The sequence below is a fragment of the Mytilus trossulus genome, chromosome 10, assembly GCF_036588685.1.
Source record: "Mytilus trossulus isolate FHL-02 chromosome 10, PNRI_Mtr1.1.1.hap1, whole genome shotgun sequence".
Taxonomy (NCBI): Eukaryota; Metazoa; Mollusca; class Bivalvia; order Mytilida; family Mytilidae; genus Mytilus; species Mytilus trossulus.
Window position 1 is genome coordinate 71,524,018 of NC_086382.1, and position 11,297 is coordinate 71,535,314.

General features: G+C 31.3%; 1 protein-coding gene across 1 annotated transcript; it reads left to right on the plus strand.

The window, feature by feature from the left end:
* The first annotated feature begins 45 nt into the window (after window positions 1-45).
* On the plus strand, window positions 46-11,297 carry LOC134688478 (ubiquitin-conjugating enzyme E2 J1-like). Its single transcript, XM_063549234.1, has 7 exons — window positions 46-203; window positions 2,876-2,949; window positions 3,267-3,398; window positions 6,978-7,062; window positions 7,906-8,011; window positions 8,866-8,986; window positions 10,244-11,297. Exons 1-7 carry the CDS (start codon window positions 173-175, stop codon window positions 11,057-11,059), a joined length of 1,365 nt encoding a protein of 454 aa, XP_063405304.1. The 5' UTR covers window positions 46-172; the 3' UTR covers window positions 11,060-11,297.

The window sequence follows — 11,297 nt, forward strand, 5'->3', positions numbered from 1 at the left end:
CATTCGTCAATGAAAAAGTCAACACTCAATCAAAATTTAGATAACAAATCCATTTGGGAAGTTTGTTTATGTTTCACTCTCTTGTCAGATATTTTGCCACGTCTGTCTTAACAAATTCATCCTCTTTTCTTGCACTGAAACGTCAATTTACTGCAAAATCCATTTAACAACCATGAAGGCTATGTACAGTATGCGAAGTCCAGGTATAAACATTGAAATATTGTAAGAAGAAAAGACACACCCATAATTTGGCTTAAATCTGCATCACATCAGCCATGTCAGCTTAAAAATACCTTTTTATCGAATTGTTATTCTGCAGTCTCAGCAAAAAAAACAAACCCAAACAATCTATCTGCATACACATTTTATTTGGTTTCATTTTTGTCTGCCATTATTATGATTATTGTAATTATGTGAATACATGTACTTTCATTTTCAATTTGTTTTTGTGGTTACCTGAATCGGTATCAGGTCCGTTCGCGCCCAATACATTTTCGCACCCTACACGTTCGCACCTCACACGTTCGCATCCAAGGTCCGTTCGCACTCTTCACGTTCGCGCCCAATTTTAATTCAAATTCCAGTTGAATAATTGGAAAATCATGATTGTTGTTTTAAATTGCTTTGGTGTAAATACTCAGTCTGACTCTATTCAGCTTGGTATGAGTAAAATATTGAACATTTTAAATAAAAAACACAAAAGATATTGTTTTTAACAGCTTGGTCCCTTTGATCTGAAACAATGAAAGAATAAAATATAGCAATACACTATTATGACCAAAACATGATAAAATTTATTCAGCACACAAAAAAAAAAAAAAACGTAGATCTAGTCAGAATCTCACTTTATTTTCAAACAAGTCAATGAAACAAATTTATAGCAATACACTAACCAAACCATGATTGAGAACAGAAACCCACTTTATGTAGAGAGGGTTATTATTATTTTAAACAATACACTAGCTATCAAAAACATGATTAAAATTTATTCAACACAAAAAAAAATGCTGTCTCACTTCATTTTGAAACAATGACAACAAATATAGATCTACTTAAAAAAATACACTTGCCAAAAGTTGATTACAAAGTAATTAAACACAAACCCAATTAAAATTGGGTGCGAACGGACTTTTGGTGCGACCATGTAGGGTGCGAAAGTGAAAGGGGGCGAACATGAGTGGGTGCTAACGTGAATGGGCGCGAACGGACCCGGATTCACCTGAATATGTAGGTGGAGATTACTCTAACATCCAAAGGCTGTTTTGTCAGACAAGCTGGGTCTGGCAAAAAAGGCGTTAGAAGTCAGAGTAATCTCAGACTGCTAAATATGCTGAATTTAGGTTGACTCAATCATGCATTTATAAATGAATTTTATTCCAATATGAGTTGACGTGCTTCTTTTGCTTGTTAAGCAACACATAAAATTCTCCATATATATCTTATTCTGATACTCCACAAAGACTTAGAGATTTACATAACATGTAGCATAATAAAAAAAATTACAATATACCTTCCGACATAAATCCACATGTATTGGAACCTGTTTGCAAATGCTTTGCCGATATTGTTGTTTTAAAATTTGCAATTAAAAAGAAGTTTTATTCTTATTTGGATGCGTAATAAAAAGAATTAATGAACAAAAGCATGGAGAAATCAACAAAATGAAAATAGAATAAAATTCTACAAATGTCTTTTAATGTTTTTTGACGCATTTAAGGGGGTCGCGGGTCTAAATAATTTGTTTTCCCTAATGTAGAATTTCTCTAAATTTTTTCATAAATTAACAATAGAAAAATGAAATAAAAAATTGGATCACTGTTCATTTAAACTCACAATCTGCCTCCTAAAGAAGTGCGCAGTTAAAAGTTAATGTCCTTTTTTTCTGTTGAATAAATAGGAGAAATAAAGGTAATATCGAAATAAAAAAAGAGATAAATTACAGAAATCGCTAAAAATTTACAATTATTTAGTTTATGTCATGTATGTAAAGCTTATTTGAAAACAATAATAAAAAATATAGATCACCGATGGGTTAAAGAAGATATTTCAATTTTAATGCCAAAAAAAGTAATTTTCTCATTAAAGGGAGATAATTTGGAGCTTTTGCAATGATCATGATGATAAAAACATTTTAAAAGTCATCTGGGGTCAAACTGAATTGATTTTTTTGGTGGATTTTTATACCATATCATAAATTATTAACTAAAAGTGTAATAAATAAAAATTGTAATAAAAAAACAAATCTTTAATTTTTTGCCGAATTTTTTGTACCCACCAGCCTTCTTAAGTCTTTTCAAAACATTACTTCATACAAATGAAAACACTAGCGTTGAAGGTTTTCTGTTACTTGAAGCATCAAAATTGATTTTCAAGGTACAGTAGGTTTTATTTTAAATTTTCTATTCTATTGTATAATTCGCATATTTAATACTGATTTCAGCAAGTCAAAATGACAGCTCCTTAGTTGAGTAATGTCAACATTGGAATTGACGGAAGTATACGATAAAAAACATGTAAATCAAAAATGGCAATTGTTAGGTTTGAAAATTTAAACATTTAAAGAAGCAAACAGATTTTTTTTTAGTAGTTTGTCATACATGTCATACAAAATAATCCATGAAAGCTACAAATTTATTAGAATGTTTGAGCTTTACCTATCAGGGAGTAAAAAGGAACAGCCACATACACAGTATACCCACCCTCTCTTCAATTTTTAATGACCATATTTGTCCTATCACTCAGGATAAAATTTGGATATCACGGCCCAGACCATATGTAAATTTCCAACAAATATATGAATTCCATGAATTATTTCTTAAATAAACCCTTTTGTATTTTGAAATATGGTGTACATGTATTCACTTTTTATTTCCAGCCGTGAAGAGACTGATGAAAGAAGCACAGGAGCTACGGGAGCCAACAGAACTGTATTTCACACAACCTTTAGAGGTATCAGAAACATAATAATATAAGGACTATACATATGTAATAAACATGTGTTTTAACATGTTTAACATTGATTGAAAGTTTAAACATTTTTTGTAATGGATTTTCAAAAATTACTTTTTTAAGCTAGATATATTAAAATTATGAAAAGAAAGGTAGGGATTGGTGGAAAGTGTTATGGATAAAACTAGAGGATTCTGATTATTTGACAAAATTTAAAAAAACAAGAGTAGCGAACATACTAAAAAAAGAATAGCCAAAAGTAATACATGTAATAACACAATATGATGATGATGACAATTTGTTTTATTTGTTTACAGGATAATTTATTTGAATGGCATTTTACTATCAGAGGACCAGAAAACTCTGATTTTGATGGAGGATTGTATCATGGAAGAATAATACTGCCTCCTGATTATCCAATGAAACCCCCAAATGTTATATTATTGACTGTAAGTATAGGGATAAACTGGTATTAAGCAATTAACATGTATGTGTCTCTGCCTTATACGATCATTCTTAAGATAGGCCACCATTTCAGAGAATTTAACAACAGATCAGGCAAATTACTATGGCAAATCTCTTCTGCTTAGATCCTACATTTTGAATATTCACAATACAATATTTCAATGCTATGTATCATTAAGTAAAAATGCTTTTAAAGGAGTTCCAATAATTGAGCATGTGATATTTTCTGTTTTAACATCTTCAAATGATAATGATGTGGGGAAAACATGAAACTGAATACATAACGATGTGTAGTTCTTTTTAAAGAACTACCAGCAGCTACTTGTAAAATTTTCAATAAAAAACACAAATATATTGATTGAATTAAACAACAGGTCAGACAGGCATAGTAATTATTCTAAAAAGATTAATTTTGTTGAAAAGGCAAATGATAGGTAACATATTTTTGAGGGGAGTTATCTCCCCTTGTTTTTTTTTCCATATATATTTTAACTTAAGTTGCATACGATACAGTTGCAGGGGAGGTAATGACGTTGCTAACCTAAAATGTTATTTTCGCGACGTCAAACTGACATATCTGGAAAAGATGCATTTTACGACTGATTTTTATACGACCACAAAATTTGAAAAAATGTTGGCTTCGTCGTCTGCGTCGTTGTCGTCGTTGTCGTCCGAATACTTTTAGTTTTCGCACTCTAACTTCAGTAAAAATGAATAGAAATCTATGAAATTTTAACACAAGGTTTATGACCACAAAAGAAAGGTTGGGATTGATTTTGGGAGTTTTGGTTCCAACAGTTTAGGAATTAGGGGCTGAAAAAGGGCCCAAATAAGCATTATTCTTGGTTTTCACACAATAACTTTAGTTTAAGTGAATAGAAATCAATGAAATTTGAACACAATGTTTATGACCACAAAAGGAAGGTTGGTATTGATTTTTGGAGTTTAGGTCCCAACAGTTTAGGAAAAAGGGGCCAAAAAGGGACCCAAATAAGCATTTTTCTTGGTTTTCGCACCATAACTTTAGTATTTATAAATAGAAATCTATGAAATTTAAACATAAGGTTTATGACCATAAATGGAAGGTTGGTATTGATTTTGGGGGTTTTGGTCCCAACCGTTTAGGAATAAAGGACCCAAACTTTGTTTGATTTCATCAAAAATTGAATAATTGGGGTTCTTTGATATGCCGAATCTAACTGTGTATGTAGATTCTTAATTTTTGGTCCCGTTTTCAAATTGGTCTACATTAAGGTCCAAAGGGTCCAAAATTAAACTTAGTTTGATTTTAACAAAAATTGAAACCTTGGGGTTCTTTGATATGCTGAATCTAAAAATGTACTTAGATTTTTTTATTATTGGCCCAGTTTTCAAGTTGGCCCAAATCGGGGTCCAAAATTAAACTTTGTTTGATTTCATCAAAAATTGAATAATTGGGGTTCTTTGATATGCCAAATCTAACTGTGTATGTAGATTCCTAATTTTTGGTCCCGTTTTAAAATTGGTCTACATTAAAGTCCAAAGGGTCCAAAATTAAACTAAGTTTGATTTTAATAAAAATTGAATTCTTGGGCCTCTTTGATATGCTGAATCTAAACATGTACTTAGAATTTTGATTATGGGCCCAGTTTTCAAGTTGGTCCAAATCAGGATCCAAAATTATTATATTAAGTATTGTAATACCAAGAAATTTTCAATTGCACAGTTATAAATTCAGCAATAGCAAAAAATCTTCAATTGCACAGTATTGTGCAATAGCAAGAAATCTTCAATTGCACAGTATTGTGCAATAGCAAATATTTTCAATTGCACAGTATTGCACAATAGCAAGATATATCTAATTGCACAATATTGTGCAATAGCAAGAAATTCCAATTGGATTTCAATTGAAGTTCTCTTTCTTTGTCCAGAATAGTAGTTGAATCAACTTAAATCATTGTTTTATACAATATACAATGTATATTCACTTTTACTACCAACTGATAGATTAAAACAATCTTTACCATTCAGTCATTGTCAGTGATAACAAGCACTTTTTTTACACTTTAATATTTTATGATGTATTTAAATGAGTAGTTATTGTTGCAAACTTCATTAGAAATTTGAATTGAGATCAGTTTTGAAATAAGGGAAAGGGGGATGTGAAAAAAAAATTGGGGGGGTCAATTTTTTTCATTTCAGATTTCATAAATAAAAAGAAAATTTCTTCAAACATTTTTTTGAGAGGATTCATATTCAACAGCATAGTGAATTGCTCAAAGGCCAAAATTTTTTTTAAGTTCATTAGACCACATTCATTCTGTGTCAGAAACCTATGCTGTGTCAACTATTTAATCACAATCCAAATTTAGAGCTGAATCCAGCTTGAATGTTGTGTCCATACTTGCCCCAACCGTTCAGGGTTCAACCTCTGCGGTCGTATAAAGCTGCGCCCTGCGGAGCATCTGGTTATCATTCAAACTGAATTAATTTGAAAACAAGTTCATGGACCTCTATTTTTCAAAACAGCAATTTGTTTCATTTTGCAGGGAGATTATGTGACCCAAATTTTATAAAACTGTAAATAGAGGATTTTTTTAATTTTGAAAAACATGCAGCAAAAAATTACGTATTTTCCTCAATTCATGAATATTTGATAAATATGAGTTATTTCTGAATAAAAAATGCATAATTTTTTAGGATAATTATAAAATACAGAAATTACAAATTATTTAACAAAAAAACAATTTGTGTTTATCTTTTATAAAAAAAAAGTTAACGTCTTTCTTTCGAAAAAGAAATTAAAGCCACAAATCTGAATTTTGAGCAAATATACAAAATTTCGACCTCATTTTACTCAAAAGGTAGCACATGAAGGTATATTTTTTCTTACATATTTGATGTAATCAGGTAAAAAATAGCCTATATGCAAATTTTCACGAACTTGTAAATACAGGATCAAAACTGTATCGTATGCCCTTAAATGTAAGAGTCAAGTTAATTTTCTTATTATACATTGCTCTAATAACCTGTTTAATTGTCAGTATTTTATAATCATCTTTTACTTTATGTATCTGGAATGGTTTAACCAAATTTTAGTCTTCAGTATTGTCAATGAGACAACTCTCTACAAGAGACAAAATTAACAACTATAGGTCACTGTATGGCCTTCAACAATGAGCAAAGCCCATACTGCATAGTCAGCTATAAAAGGCACTGAAATGACAAATATAAAACAATTCAAACAATAAAACTAACGGCCTTATTATTAAGTACGAAAAATGAACGAAAAACAAATATGTAACATATCAACAGACAACAGCCACTGAATTAAAGTGTCCTGACTTGGGGCAGGCACATAGAGAATGTGGAAAGATTAAACAAATTAGCAGGATACTAACCCTCCCCATAACCTGGGACAGTCAATATTACACCTTTACACTGACTTAGAAATTGAGGCCTGACTCAGCTTCCTCATAACCCTCTACATTTTTATTCATATGTTAAAATCGCAATTAATAATGTTTACAGTAACTTAATTTTTATGTACATGAAGAAAAACTTAATTAAAATGAATATTTCAGCCAAATGGAAGATTTGAAACTAATAAGAAGATATGTTTGAGTATATCTGGACATCATCCAGAGTCATGGCAACCATCTTGGTCTAGTAAGTAATAAGAAGTGAATATAATGTAGAAAGTTTCTTCATCAAAACTATTGCTGCAAATGCAGACAAACCTCTTTTGCAAAATATATATATGTAGTCACTATTATTATTTTTTTATATTCAGATTCAAATTAACATTTTCATGATTTTTTTCCTGCAAGAAAATTAACAGTAATTACCAAGAAATCTATCATGTCTAGATTAGAGTAGGGAGATGTGGTATGAATGCAAATGAGACAACTATCCACCAAAATAATGTGGAAGTAAGCAATTATAGACAACAATATGTCCTTCAACTCTGAGAAAAACCTATGCTATATAGTTGCCTATAAAAGGCCTTGACATGAAAAATGAAACATTCAATTGTGAAAACAATGACTTGATTTATTACTTAACAATTTATGAAAAACAAATATAACAGACATGAACCAGTGGCAACTACTGAACTATAGGCCCCTGATTTGGGACATACACACAAAAAATATGGCAGTTTTATACTAAGTTAACTTAAAGTTAACATGCCTTATTTTAATAATAAGATTTCACTGTAATTTACACATGGCTTTATTTATTTAAAACAGTAAGGACTGCCTTATTAGTCAGCATAGGTTTTATGTCTTCCCATGGCAGTAGTACATATAGGGTCAAGTTAATAGATTACATGTACCTTTCAAAAGAAAAATTTCAACACAGTTTTCAATTTATTTCGTTATTTAACAGTTAGGACTGCCTTATTAGCCATCATAGATTTTATGTCTTCCCATGGCAGTAGTACTGGTCCTACACATATAGGGTCAAGTTAGTAGATTACATGTACCTTTATTTATTTCTTTTACTTAACAGTTAGGACTGCCTTATTAGCCATCATAGGTTTTATGCCTACACATGGAAGTGGTGCTATAGGATCACTGGATTACCCACCAGAGGAAAGAAAGAAATTAGCAAAAAGGTCTGTTCAATTCGTCTGATTTATACATTTACATGGAAAACATATGTTCAATAGGAATTCATCTATTTTAAATCATGTTATTCAAACAAATTTATTATTATATATATCACACATTGTTTAAAAAAAAACAATCATAGCATTGACACTGCACTGTCTCAAACCAGGGTCATGAATGTTATCACACACTGTCTCAGTCTGTCTGTCATTTTGATAGGATTCATATTATCAAAGATTAAAGGAGTCATAGTTTCAGGATAAGTTTTACATGCAATGATTAGTGCTTGTTTGATATTAAAAAAACACAATCTATACCACGTGATACACAATTAAAATAAGTAGAAAATCGTAAACAGAGAGAACGTATGTTTTCCGGATTTTATTGCTATGATTTTATTGCGGATTTTGTAAACTATACAGATTGTAATAATTTATTAACCACTTTTGAAACTTATTATAAGTTTATCTTGTGAATCCCCTGGTTCTTTTGATAATTCACACACAGGGATAAACCTATCTGGGATAGTTGTACCTCTTAGGATATTTGTTAACAACCAATAGTGCAATAAACTGAATAATTATTAAAAAAAAAAAAACCACAATCTCAATGAAATGACCAAAATTCTTTCTGTCCAAATCTAAAGTCATGATGCCATAATTTTCATTGGCATTTCAGATAAGTTCTTGACTGGCAGTTATGACTGTTTCCATTATTGCTCATATCAGAACATATTCAAAGTTCTATGGACATTTATATCTACTTAGTAACAGTAGCAATCAGATTAAAATACACAGATACTGTTTTATTTATAACTGCTTTTATTGTATGTAAAACTGTTTTTTTTATATTTTTTCAGAACTTTAGACTGGAAGTGTGAGAACTGTGGCAATATAGCCGCCATCCTAAAACCAGTGACAGAGGCATCTAAAGCTGCAAATGAAGAAGCCAAAGAATTAGCATCACAGATCAACTTTAGGGTACATAACTACATATTACAAAACTATTATTAACTATAGATCAACAGTTTAAAAATGTTTTGATACTAAAATCAAGAAAATATAAGTCCTGAATTTGAACAGCTAATATAAGGAGACACAAGTTTTGTTATTTAATGAAAAATTAGCAATATATCAATTAAATTATGATTTATAGTTGACTTTGGTCTTTAATACAGTCACTGGAAGGCTTAGAGCTATCTTTATTGATGAATAGAAATGAAGAGCTTATACTTTAGAATAAGGTTAATATGTCTGTAGTATCATTGTTACTAGTATTCTGATTTTTGTCACCATTGCAATAGAACATATTTAGTGGCGGATCCAGAACTTTTCCTAAGGGGGGGCCCGCTGACTCATCTAAGAGGGGCCCGCTCAAGTCATGCTTCAATGATTCCCTATATAATCAACCATTTTTTCCCACCAGCCCCCCCCCCCCCCCCCCCTGGATCCGCCTATGATATTTACATCTCAGTCAATTAAAGTTGAGATTTTTTCTGGTAAAAGGGAGATAATCTACATTTTTTTTAATTAATGTTTCATTTCTCATTACAAATTATATAAATATGCAGTAAGAAACATATATACTGAACAAAAGTATTATAAACTCTAATACAATGTTACAACCCACTGTATACAAAGTTATATATGTATTCATGTACATTCAAAGCAAGCTAAAATATAAAATCATGCAAAATGTCAGTGATATTTATAAAAGGATTGATGCAATTATAGATTGAACTAAAAACAAAATAAATAGCACAGCTAATAAATTAAAAGTTCTGAGACAGCATTGAAAACAATAGAAAAATAAACAAAGCATGAAATAAATAGCTAATATCTCTGCTAAAATTCAGTAAAAACAAGCAAAACATTCAACAGGAAGAAGTCAATAACGAGATAAAAACCCAAAATAAGAAGCAAAACTGGTTTGAAATTGCATTACATTGTTTTGACAGCCACACCAACTATATACAATTGATGCTCCTTCTGCAGTCTCAAGATGACTGCATTAGAAGGTTTGAACAGGCTTTTACAGTTTTGACCTTTGGGGAATATTATATTTGTTCATAAAAAGTTCTCAAATTATAGTTCAAATTGTAATCTTCAAAAATGATCAAATGTTGCTGCCACTTTTTATTTGGCCTGGATACTGTAGGTTAGAACCTGCTCTTTACTGAAAAAAGTTCTTGTATCTTTGACATTAATGTGTATTGATATAACTGTTTATATTTATAGGGTGAAAAATCAGCATCAGAGAACAAGCCTGCAGAGGAAACAGCTTCAAGTTCTGCAGCATCAGCACCCGTTCCTACAGCTACAAGTTATACAGCTTCAACACCTATAACTACTCCTCCAAATACACCTGTTTATCCAGCTTTTCCTAACATGCCTGCACAGTTTCCTTTCCCAGGATTTTCATTCCCTCAGCAATTTCCTCACATGGCAAACACCCCTCAACAACAACAGCAACAACAAGGATCTAATTTTGTACCCAGGTTTCCATTTCCTCCAACATTTCTACCATCAATGTTTGCACAAATGAGAATGTCCGCTGGAAATCCCTTTATGGCTGCTAATCAAACTTCTGGATTCCGAAGTCCTTTTCTGAATAACAGTCCTGCTCCTAATTCAGTATCAGGATCTCAGACACCAAATAATTCAAATTTGAACAATACACCCAATACACAATCAGTGCCGAGCTCTAGTACAGAAGCTAGTATAACCAGTTCAAATCCTCCGTCTGGTATGGAGAATGATCAAATTAAAAGTCTTACAGCTTCATCTTTAGAAACAGACAGAGGTGAACAGGATGTTGCTCCTCCTGTGACTGAATCAATCACTACAGATGGACTAAGACAAAGAAACATTGATTCTCACCCTGTACTTCCTCAGCAAGGACCTAGTCATGTGCAGTATGCCGAACTTGAACCTGAACCAGAACAAACTGTATCAGTACTATCTACAATACTAATTGTTATATTATTGATAGGTATAGTTCTATTATTACTGAGGAGGCTTTACCTACAAAGGATGTGGAAAATGCCATTTTGAGAGTGAACAGAAATCAAATATGATTAAGAATACTAGAATATTAAAACATGAAATCCTATTGTAATGATTATAGAGGTTAAAGCTTTTATTTTGGTTTGTTTGTAGTAATGTCATCATTTGGATTCATTTAAACTTGGTCATTTGGTAGAAATATGAATAATCATCATCGTTATAATGTTTGTTTTCACTCATTGTATAATATGTAATCAGCAATAGAAAAAAACACCATCTTTTATTT

Excerpts from the sequence above, each read along its gene's own strand:
- LOC134688478 (XM_063549234.1), top strand. The coding sequence starts at position 173 with ATGAAGGCTATGTACAGTATGCGAAGTCCAG. Across the intron at positions 2,950-3,266 it reads ATTTCACACAACCTTTAGAG|GATAATTTATTTGAATGGCA; the intron begins GTATCAGAAACA and ends ATTTGTTTACAG. Across the intron at positions 7,063-7,905 it reads ATGGCAACCATCTTGGTCTA|TTAGGACTGCCTTATTAGCC; the intron begins GTAAGTAATAAG and ends TTTACTTAACAG.